The sequence below is a fragment of the Pituophis catenifer genome, unplaced genomic scaffold, assembly GCF_029215685.1.
Source record: "Pituophis catenifer annectens isolate HBS135680 unplaced genomic scaffold, rPitCat1.0.hap2 SCAF_16, whole genome shotgun sequence".
Taxonomy (NCBI): Eukaryota; Metazoa; Chordata; class Lepidosauria; order Squamata; family Colubridae; genus Pituophis; species Pituophis catenifer.
In genome coordinates this window covers 12,296,253-12,318,948 of record NW_027256896.1, presented here as the reverse complement: position 1 = coordinate 12,318,948, position 22,696 = coordinate 12,296,253, and the positions used below count along the sequence as shown (strand labels likewise).

At 42.6% G+C, this 22,696-nt stretch overlaps 1 protein-coding gene across 1 annotated transcript; it reads right to left on the bottom strand.

The window, feature by feature from the left end:
- Positions 1-4,719: 4,719 nt before the first annotated feature.
- Positions 4,720-21,658, bottom strand: ATP6V0C (ATPase H+ transporting V0 subunit c). The gene is made up of 3 exons (XM_070955072.1): positions 21,253-21,658; positions 9,370-9,553; positions 4,720-5,656 (listed from the first exon to the last, which is right to left on the bottom strand). Exons 1-3 carry the CDS (start codon positions 21,329-21,331, stop codon positions 5,449-5,451), a joined length of 471 nt encoding a protein of 156 aa, XP_070811173.1. The 5' UTR covers positions 21,332-21,658; the 3' UTR covers positions 4,720-5,448.
- Between the last annotated feature and the right edge of the window lie 1,038 nt (positions 21,659-22,696).

The window sequence follows — 22,696 nt, the reverse complement described above, 5'->3', positions numbered from 1 at the left end:
TTGTTTTTGTTGTATGTTTTTTTATGAGTTGAGTCGTTTTGGGGTGGGTTCTTTTAAAAAATTATATATCTCCATAGACACCTAAGCAGGGCAGTTTGTGATGGTCAGGCAATTCTGGGAACTGAAGTCCAGAGATCTTAAAAGTTGCCATGGTTGGACGTCCCTGTCCTAGATCATGGGATAGTCCAGGAACCTGGTTAAATATGTGATGCGAACATAGCTTGTTCTATTTTATTGATGTTCAACTTTGGATGGGGACCAGGTTATAATATTTTAATAAAATACTCTTTAAAAAAGCTGTTTTTTTGTGTTTTTTTTTTTTGAGTGGGGCCCATAGGCATAATTGCTTATACTTATGGTCGTCTGCCTTCGTCCTCTCCAATCCTTGAGGTGCAAGAAAAAATGGAAGAACGCTTAGGAACCTGTTCAAGGACAATGAATGTCAAAAGCCAAATAAAGGCCAACATGCTTCTGATGTTCCTTGCATCTTGCCCCAGATGCAGCTGTCGGTCTGCAGATTTTATTGATTTATTCACATCCTTACTTAGAAATATGTACGCGTCATCCATTTCCTTCCCCAATAATACTGGGTAGTTTTAAAAGCTGCGATTTAAAAATCCATAGACATTTTATATAGGCATGTAAGTATCGGTTGCATTTCTATCCCTGGGCAATCAGTTGGATCTTCAGTGGCTGAAATTGTAAAAATGGTGGCAGTAAATAATTTTTTTTTAGTTCCTCAACTGTATAAGGAGGGCTTATTTTAATTTGGCATACTGTAATATGAAATTCATGGGACATGGTGGCTCAGTGGCTAAGATGCTGAGCTTGTCGATCAGAAAGGTTGGCAGTTCAGCAGTTCGAATCCCTAGTGCCGTGTAATGGGGTGAGCTCCCGTTACTTGTCCCAGCTTCTGCCAACCTAGCAGTTCGAAAGCACGTAAAAAGAATGCAAGTAGAAAAATAGGGACCACTTTTGGTGGGAAGGTAACAGCATTCCGTGCGCCTTTGGCATTTAAATCATGCTGGCCACATGACCACAGAGACGTCTTCGGACAGTGCTGGTTCTTCAAGCTTTGAAACGGAGATGAGCACTGCCCCCTAGAGTCGGAAATGATTAGCACATATGTGCGAGGAGAACCTTTACCGTTACCTTTTAATATGAAATAATTATGCAACGTACATGTGTCAAAACAGGTTGTGTTGCTTTTACTGTCGTTCTTGTGAAGATCCTGTTAATGTGCAAGATGAATGTTTCTGTCAGTTAAGAATCTATTCCTAGCAATTAAGGTGCAGAATAGGTACTGAAAATGGTGTCTTTTTCCCTAAGTGATACTGTTTTATGCATCATATATGTCTTGATTCACAGATAATACTACACCTTAACAGACGTGTTGAAACATCACACTAAACCAACATTAGTGAGATTGCACCATTTCTTCAACAGGAAGGATGAATTCAGCCCAAGTATTCTGGAATTGAAATGTGGACATTTATAACGCTCGGTATAAAGTATAGCATGTTAACAACATGAAATTATCTCGTTTTTTGTGTTGTTTCATGGTGGCCGAGTTTAATATGTGTATACACAGCCTGGAAAACCCTAAAATGCTTTTTGAAGTATACGAGTATCCATTTCTTCCCTCCCGGTGGTGGCAGAGAAAAGTAGAACAGATAATGCAGAAATAGAAAAATGATATGTGGATCAATCAATTTAGTGGCCTGAAACTAGACTTAGGTTGGGGATGGGGGGAAAAGGAAGGAAGAGATAAGAGAGAACACAGCTCTGTGTGGGTTTTAATAACATCTTAATTTATTCTTCAGGACCATTATGTCCAATTTAATGTCAGGCAGTTCCATCACAAGACAGATTTTGTAGGGTTTTTTTTTCTGAAATGAGAAAACAACTATGAAGCATCAAAGACGCATAACAGAATAATACGGGCAAGTGTTTCCCACTGCAGCATTGCGTCGGTTTGAGAATGACCAGCAAAAAAACAACTGGCTCAGAGTTGCTTTGAGAAAAGCTCAAAGGCCCTCATCCTCAAAGGGTTTCCTAATCACAGACTTGCATATTAATCAAAACTTCTGACATCCTTGTGACGAAGGCAGCAAGGACAGGAGCCACTGACGGACTCGGGGAGAAGCTGCAAACTGAACAGCATGCTAATTGGGTTTGGCAGCAATTTCCCTTCTTCCTTTTTTTTTCCTTTTGCTTCAGCTGAGCATTTTTGAGGGAAATGAAACCATACCAACCCATCTCCGTTTCTCTTGCAAAGCAAACAGGAAAAAAAAAAATCTTCCGAATTGGTTTGTAATTTGCTTGAAAGGGTTGTTGGGATAATGACTCAGATGGTTTGCTACTGGCGAAGATTTATTATCATTACTGGCCATTTTCACAGAAAACATACTAAGCGAAAAGCAGAAAGGATGAATCTCTGCTTCGGGATTCTTAATTTTCCAAAAGCAAGAGTGCAGGATTGCTCTTCGCTTTATGCTAACAACCCCCAGCCGTTTGCAAACACATCCTTGCCTTCCTGTCTTCCTTCCTTCCGATCCAGCTAGGACAGGCAGATCAGATCATCATGCAAACCAATCTCTTGGCCCGACTCCAAGTCACGAGGCCCAACGTGAATCATTGAGCAACAAGGAACAGATCTGGATGTCCACTGAAAGGACTGTTGATTTTTGTTTTGTCCTATCCTCGGGGGCTTTCTCGCATTCCAGACCAAGAATGTGCATCCCAGGATGAATGAATGTCGGGAAAACGCACCAAACTTGGCAAAAACCACATCAAAAGAAGGAATTAGATCTAGAGGAGTGGAGCAAAAGCATGAAAGCGAGGCTGACCTGTCACTTGACACACATCCTCCCAAACCTAAACTGCGCGTCTGGTAGTGGGAATGCCGAGGCGTGTGTTAGAATGTCTCTCGTTTACCTGCATAGGTAAATGTTGTGAATTGCGTCCCACATGGACCTGGGAAGGATATCTCTGGGATTTAGCTCCTTCTGAAAGACGAGGCGAGTTGCTATCTAAGAGAAAAGACTGGGTTAAGTTTCCTTCCCAAGCACTGAGGTGGCCTCGTCTATGATTTTTATTTCTTCTCTCTTGCTGCTGTTGCTTCATTCCCCTTTCTCCTTCCCTCCCCTTCTTCTCTGCAGGGCTGACTCACTCTGCAGCAAGACATATTCTGGTGTAAAATGAAAAGTGGAAGATCCGTTCAAAGCCGCCGCCCCCCCTCCTGCAGATCTCTCTGCCCCAAGCCTTTTTTTTTTTAATGAAAAAAAAAAAAAAAAAAGAGACAAAGAATCACCGAGGTGAGATGGGCAGGACAGAAATGGGATGAAGGAATAAATAACGAGCTGCAGCCCCCCTCCCCCCCAAAAAGTGTTTTCTTTGGCCAGTCGAAGATGGTGCTCAAATCTATTTCCATCCCTGAAACTTGCAAAGCTGAGGGAAAACCATGAATGAGTCACTGGGTTGTCCGTGACCTGAAAATCCAGGAATACCACAAATATAGATAATGCAGGGATCCGATTCTTCCTTTGTGGGCTGCGTGGCTGGCCTGTCTGGGGACAAGAGGGAACTGCATAGGATTCTCACAGGAGACGTCAGGCCTCACCTGAGCATTACAGCTCCTGCCTTGAGCATCACTCTTCCTGTTATTTTGGTGCATGATTTTTATTTATTTATTTATTTGTATCTATTTTTACAAATAACTCAAGGCGGCGAACAAACCGGACACATTTTCCTCCTCCTGTTTCCCCCCACAACAGCCCTGTCAGGCGAGCTGGGCTGAGAAGAGGCACTGGCCCGAGGGCACCCGGCTGGTTTTCATGCCTAAGGTGAGACTAGAATTCACTTGTCTCCTGGTTTCTAGCCTGGCACCTTCATCACTATCCCAAAACTGGCTTGTATAGCCTTATGAAATGCTAAATTTTTCCTGGAAGTATAATCCTCCTAAAGGATCTCCACCTTTTTCTATCTCACCGAACAAATTCCTACACAAGTGTACAGAAAACAATTATTTTTGTTGCGGTGGGCAAAAAGAGAAAAAAAAAAGCACGGTCCACGCTGTTCTTAACACTGAACTAAGAGTGTGCCTGGCAAGAGAGCCACGTATTTGTGTTTCAGTAGTTTTCCAAATTAGATTTGATGGGGTTGAGAGCCAACCCTTTATATGTAATTGGCTCACGCTATTTGTACTGACACTGACCAGGTGTTTAGACATAGAACAAAACCCCACTCCCCTTCTAGCACTGATGATGTTACCTAGTTGGGTAATAAAATGTCTGTAAGAATACCACTAGCCTTAGCACCAAGGAGCCCATATTAAAAGTATTAAGAGGGGCTGGACGCTTGGCTTCATCAGCTTTTTATTTCCTAGTTTGATTTTCAGAACCTATTTTAGCCATTCTAAGGATTTACTCCCAATTGTTGGGTTTGTTCAATACCACCAACTCCAAATTAACCGAAAGGGCCAAATTCACATGATCTGTTAATGCCCCAATATATTCAAGGCTAAAATTAACCAATTTCCCCCAGTTCTGACTGACCAGTTTCATTAAAAGCTGGGCATTTGTTAGTAAAGTCCAGGTATTCCTAAACTCAGGTGGTGGTGGTGGGTTGGTGGTGGTGGAAGGCTGTGTTGGATGGTACCCGGTGTTTGGAGACCCCTGCCTCTCAAGGCAACTCACAAGACATACCGTGCGACCATGATACAGTGGAGGAATTTTTTTTTTATTACCTGGAAACGTATTACTGCAAAATCCAACATTGGCTGCACAACTTTTGGATGCCAGAGCATACAGTTTTTACTACTTGGGAACACAGGAGTGTCTCGGACGTTTTTGCTGTTATCTGTATAAACACAAACGGTCTCACACTCCGATACCAGGACACGACAGCAATCATTGAGAATCAAATTACATCCAAGGATTTCTCTGCACTTACAGTTAACCCCACAGTGTAGTAATCTATCTATGCATGAGATTAATATATATATATATATATTTTATGTGTGTGTGTGTGTGTGTGTGTATGTAGAGAGAGAGCATGGAAAATTGAAAACTCTTGTTCCATTATGTATGAACATGTCAAGTCTTATAAATAAAACATCCAATGGAGAGAGAAGGGGGAAAGTTACCATCTTCTAGTTTATATTTATACATAAAGGACTCTAATGGCAAAAATGGATGGAAAACAGCAAAGGAGCTTCCCCCCCACCAAGCCTCGCGGGAAAAGGCTTGTGGCAGGCCCTCACTGCTTTTTCATATCGAAGTACACAAAGGACAGACAAGTCACATACATTGCGCAAAATTTACAAGAGATCAACTACCAAAACTGATGATGACAACTGTACACATTGTGGAGAGACCATTTTTTTTTTTTTTTCAAATTCTGGAACTTTTTAAGTTTGTTTTGCTTTCCATCGCGCTCTGCGGGCCGTTACCCTTTTGTGGAAAGGATGAGGCCAACGATGAGGCCGTACAGCCCCAAGACTTCGGCGAAGATCAAGATCAGGATCATGCCCACAAATAACCTCGGCTGCTGCGCTGTCCCCCGGACACCTGCGTCACCCACGATGCCAATGGCAAAGCCGGCGGCCAAACCGCTGAGGCCTACACTCAGTCCAGCACCCAGCTGCAGGAAGCTCCTGGAAGGGAAGGAAGACAAGCTGAAGGGCACGTGGCAAACAACCCACTTCAATCAGGGAAGACTGACTGGTTTCTGGAGGAGAAGAGGAAGACACTGACTTCCTCTCTGGAAGTCAACTTCTCCTCCAGCCCTGGGGCTCTCCCCCAACAAGACCTTGGGAGAGCAGCCTCCAGCCACAGAAGATCTGATTGAAAAGAGGACCCAGCTCGGAACGCCTTTTTCTAAAAGCTGGGCTGCTTTCACCAAGGCCAGCCTAAAACCTCCCTGCTGTTGTGGCCCGCCGGCAGCCAGCAGAGCTGGCAGCAGATTCAGACAGTGAGGAGGTTGGGGAGGAACGGGGGCCAGTCCTGGAGTTTGAGGAAGGCTCGAATGAGGGCTCTGAGTCGGAGGCAGAGACGGGGCCAAGGCCATCTGGTTGTTCTTTGCTGCCTCCGGAGTCTGACGAGGCAGCAAAGCGAGGCAGAACAGCAGCACCAGCCTGTTTCCAGTGTGCGCATACGCAGAACTGCCAGAAGACAGAAACAATTAAGAAAACAGGGTCGACTTGGGAGTAAAGCTTGAAGATGATTGGCCCTCCCATAAGACATAAAAGAGAAGCGAACAGGACATGAGCTTTTGCAGGAAGCAATTAGTTCATCTGGTCGGTAAAAGCTTTGGAAAAGTTCTGTTTGACTCTGTGCTAAGTTTGGCCTTGCCCTGTGTGTGGCAATTAGTTCTCTGGCAGCATTCCAAGGGAGATAAGGTGGGTGTTTGTAAACACTCCCATGAAAGACTGTTTGAGAATCCTTTCAGACTGGGAATGACAATAATTCACAACCGTATGAATTAAAGAGATTTCCTGGGACTAAGATTGTGCTGTATACTTTCTAAGGAAGCCAAGGTCAGAACACCTGCAGAATGGGCTCATGTTTACTCTCCTTTGACAATAAAAGTGCTGGTAATTAAGAGCATCTCACATCTACGTTAACTGTGCTCAGCAGAACCCAGGGTACTAAATATATGTTGATGCAGCGCTCCCAATTATGATGAATTACATGGCAAGCCGACGATTGACAGAATATTCAAAACCCCTTAAAAGTGCAAACGACAAAGCAAATCACATTTCGGAGATTGCCACAGCAGGGCACATCTCATACATGTTAGGACTCTCTGCTGACTTACATCGCTGTATTTACTTGGTAGTTCCTCAGCAAACTAGTTGCCAGTGCATTGCTACTTTGGATCTGCTTCTGGTACAACAGATGCAACTGTACCTGAACCTCTGCAGACAAATACTGAGTTCCTACAGTGCGTAGCAACTGTTTGTTCAAAGAAGCCAACTTTAGGCTTACAAAGAGAGTCATGAACTAACTTAGCCACATGATGGTTTTGCATCTAAGGGAGGTGGGTGGTTGAAAAACTGTGAAACAAATAAATATTGTGTGGACCTCTGGTGGACTCTTCCTGAGGCAGCAGGAATGACAGTGACATATGGAGCTGTGGTGACACAGTGGTTAGAATGCAGTATTGCAGGCTAACTCTGCCAACTGCCAGCAGTTCGATTTTCACTGGCTCAAGGTTGACTCTGCCTTCCATCCATCCAAGGTCGGTAAAATGAGGACCCAGATTGCTGGGACCAATATGCTGACTCTGTAAACTGCTTAGAGAGGGCTGTAAAGTACTGTGAAGCAGTATGTAAGTCTAAGTGCTACTGATATCTCATATTCAACAATGGTTTTATACCATTGGCCAAGTTTCATTTGTCAGAAATAAAACATTTTGTTCCTTCAAGTTGTTGGCAAGCTATTCTTAGCTTTCCTCTAATGATGCTACCAACCATCCAGTCTTGCACCCATGTTCTTTTTTCAACCTTTCTAATTAATCTTCGTTTTTCTATGACTGAAAGCTACAGTAAGCAATACAGTTATTCCTGAATGGACAGACATGAGTGGGTTCCCCTTGTCAACTACAGCCCCTCATGAAAATTTAAAGCTGATTGTGTTTCAGCCCATTTTAAGCACACCTGGAAACTTCTGGGCATGTCTAATGTAGCAGCAGGAGGATTAGTTTACCAACGTGTTTCAATTAAGCATCTCTGAATAATTCAAAGAGTTGCATTAGATATCAGTTATTTTGTTTAAAGGATTTTGCTTCATGAATGAATGAAAGAAATGAGGAAAGACAAGAGAGTCAGACTGAAGTTAAGAGTCAGTTCTGGAAATAAATTCAAGTTTTGATACCCCAAAAAGGTGATGAAGGGTCTTTCTAGTGGGATGGGCCCTTTGTTTGTCATGTTGCACTATTTTAGGAACACAGCACCCAATGCTGTACTGGTAGTCCTTGACTTATAACCACAATCGGTACTAGAGAATTTCAGTTGCTAAGCAAGGCTGCTAAGCGAATTGCACCTGATTTTACCACTGAATCACTGAAGTCGTTAAGCGAACCTGGTTTTTCCCACTGATTTATGCTGATCGGAAGCTGCTTGGGAAAGTCACAAAAGGGGACCACGTGACCCCGGGACATTGCAACCATCATAAATACATGCTGGTTGCCAAGCACCCAAATGCTGATCACATGCCTGTGAGGAGAATGCAGCCGTCATACGTGCGAGGAACAATTATAGGCCACTTTTTTTTCTGCCTTGGAACAGTGGCTAAACAAATGGTCACAAGTTGAGGACTATCTGAAGTTATGGCACTGGGAATCTACGAGTTTCCAGATGAAATCCCATTATGGGGCACGATGGCTGGAGCTATGCCAAGTTGCCTTTTAGTATGATCTGGAGATCCATAGGTTTTTCTATCACAGAACTTGGGTTTCTTGCCTAGAACTGAGCCACTTATGGCAAGATACCACCTGGGCTGTAGGATTCCAAAGGTGGGTTTAGGCAAGGCAGGTATGCCTAGTGCACTACAAAAAGGATGCAGACTTTTTTTTTTCCTGGATGGTTGGCTCATTATGGCCTTTTGAACAATGTGCAAAATGTCCACTCCAGGCAGTTGGCAGGGCTAGGACAATTACAAGTTTAATTTGCATACAGAGAATACTCTTTCTTTTTCATCACATGGAACATTTGATTACCATTTTTAGAAACTCTGGAGAAAGCACCAGAATCTTTTAAGGGCAACTTATCTTTCTCCTCTATTCTACAGGGATACAACTGAAATCATAAAATCTTTTTATCAAACACTGGAGCATTGACAATGATCCTAAGCTCTGCCTATTTATGCTCCATTAAAAAAAAACAACAATAATCTTTCCAGATATTAAGTTCCATTAAAAAAATTCTTTATGAACATCAAGTTCTAAAATAAATAGTGCTAATATAAATAATAAATAAATCAATTTTGTGTACTGCAGTGTTTCTCAACCTTGGCAACTTTTAAGTCACGTGGACTTCAATTCCCAGAATTCCCCAGCCGGCAAAAGCAAAGCTGGCTGGGGTAATTCTGGGAATGGAAGTCCACATGACTCAAAGTTGCCATGGTTGAGAAACATTGGTGTACAGCATTCATTTCCCCTAAGAGCTGCTCCTCTTACTGGCAAAGAATTCAAAGGCCTGAGGAATGTTGATTCTGCACTCTGTTCCTTTCCGGTGTGCTAACTTCTGGTCAGCATTTCCCTTCTCATAGAGCAGAGAATGTAATTCAGTTGGATGCTTTCCATCGAGAGTCAGATCTTTAACCCCGCAAGGGACCTCTGCAGTTCTGCCTTCGCCAAGACACTTACTTGAATAGCGACATGTCATGTGCGACAGAGCTGGAAATCAGGACCGCCACTACCAAGCCATAGATTGCTATGATACCCGCCATGACCACAGGGATGATGGACTTCATGATCAGCTCTGGCCTCATGACCGACATGGCAGCTATGCCTGTGCCGCTCTTCGCTGTGCCGTAGGCGGCGCCCAAAGCTGCAAGAGAGAAAAGGCAGAGGTTGAGTCTTACCAAAGGCCCAACTTTTGTCATGCAATGTACAGGCTAAGCCTCTAATCACTAAGGCATCTGCTCGGGTAAGAGCCTCTCTAAGTGTCCCTTTTTTTAAACCATGCCAGGTCTTTATGCATACACATCTCTGTTTGAAATTTCATTCATTCATTCATTCATTCATTCATTCATTCATTCATTCATTCATTCCATTCATCTTTTATAACCATCCATCTCAATCAATGACTCTGGGCAGCTAGAAGTTGAACCTAAGGACTGCATATATTATCACCTTCTAGGTAACAATAAATATTCCTTTACTGTTTAATAGTGGTATGGATGCAACTTTTGTTCCTTTTGTTTTACAAAGGTTAAGAGTTTGCCATGAGCAAGGTGGGAAGGATTTTGTCACTCTGGGAGGGGAATGTTAGAATTTCTTTGATATTACATATATATTTTACACATCACTTAGACCCCAATTTTCCCATTTCCAAAAGCAAGATACCATATTACTATACTTTTTAGAAATCCTGGTCGGGGCTGCAAAAATGATCCTCCCCTTGCTTCCTTCACTGAGAAGCAGCATAATTTTGAAATGTGTTATTAGATAGAACTTTCCCTTTTTCAATACACAAAAAAATGGAAAGCAATTTCTGCACATGGGAAAGGTGAAAAAAATTGCTTGCTTACATAAGCAACTCAACCCACTGAGCTTGTTTTCTCCACCTTCAATGAGTCAGTCTACCCAAGCACAAGCCAAGATGGACTTATTTGTCCCAACCTCATTTAGCAATAGCAGTTAGACTTATATACTGCTTCATAGTGCTTTACAGCCCTCTCTAAGCGGTTTAGAGTCAACATATTGCCCCCAACCTGGATCCTCGTTTTACTGACCTCAAAAAGATGGAAGAATGAGACTACCACAGGCCAGTCAGAATTGAACTGCTGACAGTGGGCAGTTAGCCTGCAATATTGCGTTCTAACCACCTGCGCCACCATGGCTCATTTAAAGAAAGTGTGTGATCTAATACCATCCTTCACTGTGGCTCTCAAAATACCAGTTTTGATTTTGGAGGCTGGAATTGGGCGATCACAAACAAGAAAGGCAGAAGAGGTAGAATTGGGACAGCAGAAAGCCATCTTCCTGCTGCGGCCCTGGTTGGTTTAGCAACGATCAAAATTAATAAGAATCCCCGGCTTTCCCTCAAAATTTGAGAGCAGATACTATTATGACAAATATTTGCTCCTGGGAGAAAAATAACTCACACAAGATACTTAGCAGGGCACTTTGAGGTTTGCCAGATGTTGTGTGTACCTTTGTTTCCTCCATCCCTTCCTTGCAGTTAAATTCTTCACTAAAGACAATAATAGAAATGAGCTAAATCCTTGCTGAGAGTGGCCATGAGGGCATTTTGCTTGTAAGCATGCCAGGACCACAATGTGCAAAAACCTAGGATCAGGGGACTGTACAATGGCCACCCTCCTAAATCAGGCATAAGCTATTGTTCTCCATCCTTTTTGGGGGGGAGGGGAGGAGAGAAGAAACCTGGGCAAAAGGTCTTGTCTGGGTTCCTTGACTCTCTGTTCACTCTCTTAATACCCTAACTATATTGTGGATTCTCCGCAGGTGAGGCTGTGTGCTATAGATACCGGACTGAAAGCAGAGACATAAACAAATTGCTAAAGGCACGGGATTCTATTCATGCTTTTCTAGAAATTCATTGCTGAACACTGTCTGTTATCTTCTGCTCTGCTGCGTAAACAGTCCCAGAACAGACCAAAGTCCTCATAGCGGAAAGTTCTCTGTAGCAAAGTTATAAGGCCATTAGCTTGTCTGTTGTTCAGCTTTTATCTCTAGTCCTTGACTTTAGCCACCAGTAGGTTTACACCTTCCAGCTTTTACTCTTTGTAAAAATCAAAGTCCCATCAGAAAAGGCAAAATTTTAAGCAAAATTGCGTCTAACGCAACTGTTCTGGAAACATAATCAGAAATGACTGTGTGGGCCTATTTTTGAGAGTCTGCGTTTGCAGACTGGCTCACTGGTCAGGGTGATGTTTCATTTCTGCTTTCACATACTAAAAAAGTAGGTAAGCAATGCACACATACTTGCTAGGCACAGTTCTAAATACGGAATTGATCATTTTCGAAGCCTGCAGGCCATCTTAGGCCCTATCACCCGATGATTCGCAATAACCTAGCTAAGAGTTTGTACCTGTTTGCCTAGCAAAACCAGGTGACCAACACTTGCTAAACCAGTTCTTTCTTGGCTATGTAGCTGCTCAGATAAATCATATATGTAATTCCTACAACCAGGTCCATGTCTAGAAGAGATAATGGACAGTTGAGTCTGTCTCCTTGTTTCTGAGCATCACATGGAACTCAAACCATAGCCTTTTCGATTCTGAACTGAAAGCAAGAATTACATTTCCAGCTTAAATGAATCTGTATTTGTTTTATAGAAAGCCAAGTACACACAAATAATTTTAATTGTTCCTTTCTGAGGAATTATCATGGGGGTATCCATCTGTTGATGCCTTGTCTAGATAAATGCCAAGTGAATAGTTATGGATCAAGGGACTAAAAATTGATCACTTTAATCCAAAGGAGACTTCCAAGAAAATCTCCTGTATCCATCTTTCACAAGCACCATAAAATACTTTAAAGGGTGGCAGGGATCAGTTTTCACTTCCTATGAATGACTGTGGGCACACATAGCATCCAAATAAAAATGGCACTAGAGGGTTGGCACTGCCACTTTACATTCCCTTCTTTTTCAATAGGCACTGTAGGAAAAAAAAATTGAGGGGTATCATCCTGGGGAATTGAGATCTAACCTCACTGATGATCATTATACCCAGTTTATAAGAGATCAAAATATATTAAACAAGTAACTACTTGCAACTAATTCAAAACTAAAAACTCATCTCTGGATATCAACTTGTAACAAAAAGAAGTGAAGTCCAAGACATTTGATATATAGCACATATGAGCATTCCATTTAAGTCCCAATGAAGCTTGGAAATTCTTGCATAACTGTAGTGAAAAATTCACATAACCCAATTCTAGATCTTATCAAAATTTGACAACATTCTTAAAAAACTATTTTCCCCTTTGATGCATTGTATTTTGTGAAACAGTCATTGTTTATTTAGCCAATGAGATTTGCTTGATTAGTGGGATCAACACAAAAAGGTGATTTACTTATTTATTTATTTAAAAAGGTGGCAGAGGTCCAGAGAGCCACTTTTAAGGTCTCCTCAAAAGTTTTTAGTATGCCTGGTAAGATTTGGCTTTTTCAGCCTGTGAATGTTATTCCATATCACAAATTTGCATTGCTGTAACACAATGGCCAAGCCCTCTTTAAGCATGAGGAAGTACGAATAGGTCTATCAACTAGTGACATTTAAATCTCAGTCATATTGACAGCCATTCGTCTGAATGATTAGGATCATCTGCTATGATAGATGGACCCTGTATTCAGCTGTCAGATAGAAAAGGAGTAGTTTTATATTCATTTCTTAAATTATAGAAAAACTGTTTGTTGACTACCCTCAATAGAGGCCAATTGCAGTGACTAGTAGAAAGATATGTCAAAGATTTCAGCTGCACTTCAAGCATTCGCTTGACAAATATAGGAAACTTAAGAGCACAACTTAATTTCCACTTCCCAATTTTAGATGTAAAGCAGCACTGGTTAAGCTTTGTGGGCTGCTAAATAAAGCATACAGTAAATTAATATATAGGGAAGGGGGAAAAAAGAGTTCCTGTTTGTTGAATTGGTAGAGAGAAAATTAGTTTTGTAGGTTGATTGAGACTCGTAACATACAATGCTTTCGAATCATGAAAGAAAACTATTTTGCCAAGCTCCAGAAAGTTACGATCTGACCGAGGGACCACAATTTCACACAAAAGTGCAAGGCGATCTCAAATCTTTGTGTCAAGTCACTGGAGAGTATATTTCACAAGTGATACTCCAGCAGAGATCAAGTGCTACTTGTGAAGTTCTCACAGGCTACCTGAAGAAATTAGTATCCTCTGGTTGAGCAGGAGCGAGAGAGGGCCTTCAACAAGACTCCATCCATAACATTATAGGGAGACAGTATCAAAGGCAGGGTGGATAAAAATCAATGATTTAAAAAAAACGGATTTTTTTTAATTTAAATTGGATATTTTTTTAATTTTTTTATCAAATTTATTTTAATAAAATGCTTTTGGAGTAAAAAAATCTATCTAAAAAGTTTTCTATTTAAGACACATTCATAATTTAGTTTATTCAGCATGAAATGGAGCTTAGTTATGTAGCACGAGGCTGTATATTCTGTAATATTGGGACTGTTGTTGAGTCAGCAGCAAATCAGAAGATGAGCCACTGCAGAACAGTTGCTCTTTAAAAATTATAATTTAAATCGAGTTGATTTAATTTTTTTTAAATATTTTTTTTATTATTAAAATATAAACACAGATATAAAGACAATACAATACAATACAAAGACCCACCACCTACAAACCCACCTAACATTCTACATATACGGAGTTGATTTAAATCAAATCCGCCCTGTTCAAAAGATAACCTATTTACTGGTACTTTCATAAGAAACCTGTCATGGCTGAGCCTGTTCTTGTTCAATGGCACAAGGTGGCATGCAAAAAGCAATTTGTTCCCCAGTGGTCACACAGACTGTGAATCAGAAAGCCACAGGTAGTTTTAAGAATGGATACCTTAAGCACACACCTGATTCTTCAATCCCGCAGGAAAGGACAGCACATGTCCCATCCTAGCTGCATTTATTCTTTCTGTTCAAATTCTAAAGAGGGACATTACATAAAGTATCGATTTTTATACTTGTGTCTCCCTTTGAAACATTTTGCCAAATGTTGCCATGCAGTCTGACAGAGTACTATTTTAATTTGCGTATTAATCTGGGAAGTGCTACTTTAGGCAGCACCTATAATTGCGGATTAAATGAACTGTGGTCTGTCTATATGCCAGTCTACCAGCTATGGCAGATTTCAAATGTTCCTCTCTCTAAATTGGTGTGAGCAGGAATTGGAAAGAAGGGGAATAAAATGCTTATTCAAAAACTGCTGCTTAAGCTGTTCATATATTTTTTTTACTCTGGTGTGAAAGAAAAATAGAAAAACATCAACAGGAAATATAAAGCAGGAAAACAACAAAACCTTGTTGTAGTAATGAAGATTTTAAAAGGACACTTTTCAGCAGTTGAGTCTTTGCACAATTTTTTTTTTTAAAAAAAGAATACAGTACCATGCTGTGCGTTCTTGGAACAATTCTAGTTTCGTTAGAATGGCTGACAAGCATGAAAGATGTACAGAAGAGTTTCAGCCATTATGGTGACTCTGCTTATGAGCACTGAAAATTAAGACAATACGGCTTATTTCAGAAATGAATCAAGCGTTTTATCCTCTTCCATGATCCAGTAGTTTAGTCAGCATGTTCTTGCTCAGAAGCTGCCACAATATTTCCCATCAGGTTTGAGGGACACTCATTGGAAAAATATAGACAACGGAACTGTAATGCCACCTCTACCGAAAGTCAGTGGCCAAAAAATAAATTGGTTATCCGGCTTTATAATTCTCAGATTCAAATATAAGCAAGCTTAACTCTTTGGTCAGAGTTCACACAGAGAGATGGGCCTAACCTCAAAATAACTGTGTTTATGGGCCCATATTCTCCATCTTTAGCTTAATCACATTCACGTCGGTTGTCCAATAGGCAAGCTACTATGATACACAGGGTATCAACAAACGGTACCATTAAGTTACTACCTGTTGGTGTTTATTAGTGTCTTTGATCCCTTAGGAAGCAGTTTTTTAACCAAGTACCATCCTATTTTTTAAAAAATGCCTCCAGGACTAATCAATCTGATATAGTAAAAAGTTAAATACAGTATATAAATACTTCTAAGAAGTCAAAAGATTCAGTGGAATCTCTGTTTCAACGTATTAACACAACTCTGCCTCCGAACTCCGTGGGAATGCTCAAACGGAAGAGCAGTGACTATTTATAGCCAGTGATTGGCTTCATATAGCATGTTAAGCCATGCTTGTTTAAACACGTTTCTTGACCGTTATTCCTAAATATCAGTCTGAAAGGAAATCTTGATTGAATCTTCCCCCCCCCCCCTTTGAGGCAAGGTTTCCTTCATAGGATTGGGCATCTGAGAAAAGGCAATTCAAACTACAGAGACTGTCTATCTGTTCAAATACAGAATTCCTGCACTTTATGATTGTACCCCATCCAGACTATCCACAATGCTAACTAGAATTGCAGGCTAGCATTGGGGGAGAAGGCTTTACACCCAACCCATATTTCCAGGAATTTTTTTTTTGCTTCTAGTAGCACTATATTAAATATTCTTTTTCGCCACATATGCAATTTAAAACTATTTAGAATTCTTTTTGGGATCGCAAGACTGCTGCTTAATAAATGCATCTTAGTTCTAAAAGCAAAGGGCAGCCATGCTGTTGTTCTTGGCAGCTATTTTTCCAAAAATGGTACTTTGAACCAAATGATAATCATGTCAGAATAAAGGAATTTATTTGACTAGATATTTAATAGAATAAGTTCTACTAGGTTTTATTGAATTGCTCAGCCATCAGATTCCTAAAGATTCTTAAGAGAACAATTTGGCACGAATAAGCTACATATTATCCAGCTGGTTTCAGCAACCATCTGCCCATAGCTACCTGTTTCTAAGACATCATTCTGAAGAAATGTTAACAGTCTACAGTTAAATCAGACAGTTCTGCAACTCAGGAAGATAGTTTGCGGGGGGGGGGGGGTTTCCATACATTCCCTTAAGGTATAATTCTTTTAAACAAGGTTTGTGGCTTGAATCATAAGATAGCTGAATTCATGCATTTTTTAAAAGTAATATTTCCCTGGTTAGATACATGCCTTGAATCTCCATGAAGTGGACCACATGATGGCCTAATGCAGTATATAGATCTAGTCAATCTACTGATAAACTGACATAATAATCCAAAACGGAAAACAGTATTTTTGCATTGGCAGTTCATGTTCAGAAATGGCACTAATAATCACAAAATTTTGCAGATCAGGAGCCTAGGATGAGCCTAATTTCCCAATATCCAACATTCTAAAGCAGAAAGACAAGCCACCACGATAGCTAAAGACAATTCCAGGTTATATGAATTATCCCAGGCACATGTACTTGCCAAACTGCCTTTCTGTACAGAAAGTCACTTTAATCGCAACTGCTAAAACTGATGACAGTCACTATTTTGCAACAGAGATGATAATTCTAATACCTGCCCTAAAATAAGCAAATTGCAATTAAAACTAAAGGACCAATTTCAAAAGTGCTCTTGTTCATATGAGATGGACCCACCAAATCTGTGACTCTCAGTTCCCGCACTCTGCCAATGTTTTATTCTACACACTGTCCTGTCATAAATCACGGTCTGTCAACCAAAATGCTTGGGTTCGTGCAACGAAGGTGAAGCCAAATGCGTCATGTTCGGCTTTGCAGAGGGGTGTTCAAACTTGGCAATTTTTAAGATTTGTGGACTTCCAAAATCTTAAAAGTTGCCAAGTTTGGAGACCCCGACTCAGTATGATATGTAACTTCAATCGTCATGCCATTTCAAGAACCACATGTAGTGGAACGTAATGGACATTTTATGGACATTTTACTCTTTGGAAATTTGTCACCATTTCCTTCTGCGATGAGAAGCATTTTAGTTAGCCGTGTTGCAAGGAAAAATTAAGTCATTCCATGGCCTTTGATCATCCTTGCTATAATCTAATGAAAGGGGGGAAATATCACATTATCCCTTGAGGCTAGAGATCAATCTCGACTGTTGATCGCCTGAAGGTCATTAGTGAAGCAGTGAGCCCTCACAAGATTAGCCAGCGGTGACTAGAATAGTTTCTATGAGATGTTTACTATCATCAGAAATTAGTGTGTATAGGACCAAGATGAGGGTGTTTATACAACACGACTTCTGCAATCAGCCTGCTTGCACAGAACAAGGCTTGGATCTGCTAGCAGCAAACTAGGCTCCAATGAGTCATTAAGGCCTATAATAGACAACTGCCTTTTCTCTTCCTTATGGCTCTCCAAGGCAGAACTCAATGCCATTCCTACCCACCTTATTCACATCTCAAAATTCTCCTACTGGGATGCCTGCCACAGGCAAATTAACTTCTGGCCTGTTAGTGTGAAGTGATTAGGAAGATGAGCATCCAGTACTTGGAAATACTAAGAGTTGCCCAACACAATCAGAAAAAGCTTGCAGTAGTAGATACAACGGACAGCAGATAGTCCTTGCCTTGACTTACAACAGTTCGTTTAGTGACTGTTCAAAGTTACAATGGCACTGAAGTGACTTATGACCATTTTTCACACTTACAATCGTTGCAGATCAAAACGTGGATGCTTAACTGGCTCATATTTATGCCAGCTGCAGTGTCCCAGGGTCATGTGATCACCTTTTGCAACCTCCTAACAAGAAAATTCAATGGGGAGGAGTCAGATTCACTTAACAACCGTGTTGCTAACTTAACTGCAGTGATTTGCTTAACACGTGTGACAGGAAAGGTTGTAAAAAAGGGCAAAATTCACTCAACAACCAACCTGCTTAACAGAAATTTTTTGCTCAATTGTGGTCGCAAGTCATGGACTAACTATACTCCATTGTGCATCGCGTCGTATGCATATAACTATCTCCTTAGATAGAGTCCACTTCCGCTACAGTAAAAAAATTTAAAAAGTATTCAGTATTTCTGCACTGGGGATTTTCTGAGGATGGAGGGGCAGCACCAGAGCCTGAGTAGTAGACAGATGTTCTAGTCTTTAGAGATGGCATCAGTGTGAATAGCCTGTCTGTCCCCTTGGGGCAGGGCCAATGGTTTCAGATCAAGGATGCAAGCTGCTGCTATCAACTCATTAATGATAATCCATAAACTGCAAAAGTCAACCTGATGTTTTACTGCTTTGCAAATTATTTCCGTTAACTATTAAGTCACATGAAAAAGGGCTTAAGGAAGTCGCATGGCATAAATAGACCTGGAAGCTTAAAGCTTGCTCTTTTTTCACCCTTGCTCACTTCTTTTTTCAATTATTACAAGGAAATCAATTAAACTGGTTGGAACAGCAGTGGCAAACACAAAAGACCACATGGTTTCAATGAGGGCAGCTCAAGTTTTCATTTCCATCCAGTCACAATGCCTCAGTCAGGATGCCTCAGTCTAGCCACTCACAACTAATTTATCCTCACAACACCCCTACAGAGGAAAGAGAAATTTAAAAAAATGATATTCAAGGATGATCCGAATGCATGTTAAGCTTTGCAGGGAAACATTCTTCAGAAAAGTTATCAATTGAATTTTATCTAAAATGTAACCAAAAAAAGCAAAATGACAAGTCAGGCACAATTTGTATAGTACCTCAGAATGAAAATGAAAGTTCAATTAAATCTCTGGGCAAATATATTTCAGACGACTGCCATGTTTGTAAATATAACTATTTGTTTTAAGGGAGCTGTTTGAATTGTGTATTAACAATACTGACAAAACTGGCATAATGTGGTTTGAGCTTAGCATGGTACCATGTATCAACCCAGCCAATTCTAGTTTAATAAAGCCCAAGGTTAAACTGGCTCAGCAGGATAGGTGAAGACTGGGAGGTTTCTTTATTTGAAGCAATAATTTAAAACCGTGTCCACTAATCCCAGTGTTATAACACAGCATACGATTGTAATGTTATCCCAAACCCATCTGGAGGATGACAAGACCAGAAAGGTTTATTTTAGTCAGGCTTCAAGGAAATTTACAGGTTGTGCGCCAATAGTTGCAATATTCCCATCATCCTAAAAGGATATGGGTCAAAGAAGTGGCTCCATGTCTTATTCTGGATGAGCCCCCGTTCTGTACAGCGAAGTGAGCATAAGATAGAATCGAGGCTGCAACAGTAAGGCCACTAGTTTCATTTTATCAGCCATTTAGGACTCTTATTTCATCAAGCAGCCACAAAAATCAAGACTGAATTTCATAGTAGTATTCTTCCAATATCTGCAAACTTCACAGGCAATTCTTGCAGAGTGAGATAGCTCTCACAAGCCTGGCGGCCTACTTTGGGCTATCTCTGTTCTGAGAAGCCAGCCTCCAGCAGATAAGCTCACAATGAATGAAGGAGATACTGCCAGGAAAAACCCTCCTCTTTGCAGCTTCCCTCCTCAATTTGGAAACCTGTTTTCTCGGCCCCATTGAAACCTCCGTGTCCTTAAGAACCCAGAAAGCCAGGCGAGCTGCACGGGACAGTAATGCTTGAGAGAGGTCAAGGGTGCATTGCAAGCTTTGCTGAATTCACGGATGTGGGGAAGCAGCAGAGGTTTCTAAACCTCACTTCTTTCCCCCCCCAGTCACATGGCCGGTCAGGGTTCCTTCATCAGCTGGTGCTATGACATCACCCCTATCAACCCCCCTCCCATCGCCTTTTCCCAAAGCAGCCTATCTCCTTTTCTTCCATCTCCCCCTTTCCCAGTCAAATTCCCCAGATGAACCAACCAGACCAGAAAGATCAAAGGACCCCTTCCTCAAAATACCTCTTCCCTCCCTCCCCCCTCCCTCCCAGAAGGAAGGAAGGTTGGTGTGCAACAGAAGCAGCAGGCAAGGCTGGTTTGGCTCCAGCCAGACTGGGGTTCCACCCTTCACCTGAGCAGAAACATCTCTGCAGCCAACTGTGAGGCCAGCCAGCTGCTTAAATCTTTTTTTTTTTTGGGGGGGGGTGGTGGAAAGGAAGAGAGACAGAGAGAGAAGCTGGAGCAAAAGACAAGATCCCTTCCTCTTTTTTTTTTTACACTGGAGGAAAAAAAGCAGGCAGATGTCACACGGTGGCACTGGAGGGAGGGGGGAAAGCTTCTTAAAAAAAGAGAGAGATCAAACGTTAAAGGGCATCCAGCCTCCAAAAGCCCCAAGACACCCAAATTCCCCTGGGGTGTGTGTGTGTGTGTGGGGGAAAGGATCCCCTGCAGGAAAGGGTGGGGGCTTCCAAAGCCAGGGTGGGGGTGGGCGAGGGATCTACTGGATCCTTCCAAGCAGGGTGGGGCTTCCCAAGCAGCAGAGGCAGAGAGATAAAAGACGACATCGCCAAAAAAGCCACTTCTGCCCTTCCCCACTGCGCCAACCTGGAACGGCGGGGGTGGCATTTCCCCGACAATGGCACAAAACGACTCTTCTTCTTCTTTTTTTGGGGGGGGAGGGGAGGGGAAGAAAGAGGGAAGCAAGGATTCTTTTTAAAAAAATCAAACCAGCCTTGCCCGGGGGGGGGGGCGAGGGAGATCGGGGCCGCCGGTACTCCAGCTCCCATCATCCCCAGCCTGCCACCCACTCACCCTCTGAAAGGGAAAAAAAGGGGGGGGGGCTTCTCTTACAACCCAGCCGTCTCCTGTCGCTTTTCCCCCCGGTTTTTTTCCCCTTTAAAAAGAGCGATATCTCCGTCCCCCCGCCCGCGACCCTCCCCAATTCAAAGAGATGGAAGCGCCCCCCCCCTCCATCACCACTAACCCTTATAGAGCCCGGCGGGTCGTGTGAGGGCAAAAGGGCCTGGAGATGGAAGGGCGCCATGACCCCCATGGCAACAGCCCCCCCCTCACCCCAACCGGTGGTCCCCCCTCCCGGGGGGGGGTTGGACGCCTCACCGCTGAAGATCATGGCGGCCGAGGCGCCCATGACGGCGAAGAAGGGGGAATACTCGGGTCCGGCCGGAGCAGCGACCATGGTGGTGCCGGGTGAGGGGCGAGGAAGAGGACGACGGTGGTTGCTGCTGCTGCTGAGGCGGCGCCGCCGTCAGGGAACCCGTGAGGGGAGCGAGTGAGGGAGGGGAGGTGTCGCTGCGTCGGCTTCTTCTCCTTCGGCTTCTCTTCTCGCCCTGGTTTCGCCGCCCGGGAGAACGAGGCAAAGATGGCGGGGCAGCGTCAGCGGGCCTGGGCGGCGGGTATCAACACGACGGCGGTCTTTGCGCGGACGATTCTCCGCTGCGCCCGCCGCGGCTGCCTCTAAATACTCAGCCGCCGCAGAACAAAATGGCGGAGGAGCCCTGCGTCACGTGGCTCGCCGCTGGCTCCGCCCCTCCTCCTCCTCTACCTCCTCCTTCTTCTTATACTGCTTTTTTTTCCTTCTCTTCCGCTTCTCGGCTGGTTGCTGCTTTTTGTTTTTTTTTTAAATATGGAATATACCAAAGTGAGGGGAGGGGGGAATGAAGAAGACGTCTTTGGGAAACGGGGACAGCGGCTCTGAAAGTTCGGGTGGCGGTTTTTCTACATTTATATTATATTCTATAAAAGAAAAAAAAGGGTTTTATTGGGCTGTCGGCCGAATGATGAAATCAATGGTACTTGACCTTCTTAGGCACCCCTTCGCTGCGACGTCGGTGGTTTCGCCCCTTCAAGGCTCGTCGGATCTAGGGCTGAATTTTTTTTTTCCTGATGAGCGTGATTCAGCGCTGATTAGCATATGGGGCGGGGCCGGTGAGAGAAGGGGCGGTCCTTTTTTTTTTCCTGTTCCTCTTTTTCTGGATTTTGCAAAACTGGCTGGATAATCCGGATACATCAATCGGGATATTTAATCGGCAATAAATCAAGATTAGCATGTATATGATTCATTTCCCTTGGAGCCAACTACAGGAGGAAGATTCTGCAAGCAGGATTCCTGGCATCCTTGTTACCTTCCAGATGTTATTGGGGCTGCAGTTCCCAGAAACCCTCCAGCCTGAACATCTGGATTAGGGAAAGACTGATTTAAAAAGTTAAACCCATTTACTGTGTCAGAAGCACAGGGTGGGGCTTTGCTTCATTATATTGCCAAATGAACAATGCAACAAAATGGGAGGGCCTAAAATACTTCCATACAGGTTGCAATTCTACAGAAAACATGGCAGTCTTTAAATAAATTTGTTGTTGTTAGTTGAGAAGTCATGTCCAACCCATCGCAACCCCATGGACAACATTCCTCCAGGCCTTCCTGTCCTCTACCATCTCCCGGAGTCCATTTAAGCTCACGCCGACTGCTTCAGTGACTCCATCCAGCCACCTCGTTCTCTGCTGTCCCCTTCTTCTTTTGCCCTTCGTCATTTCCAGCATTAGG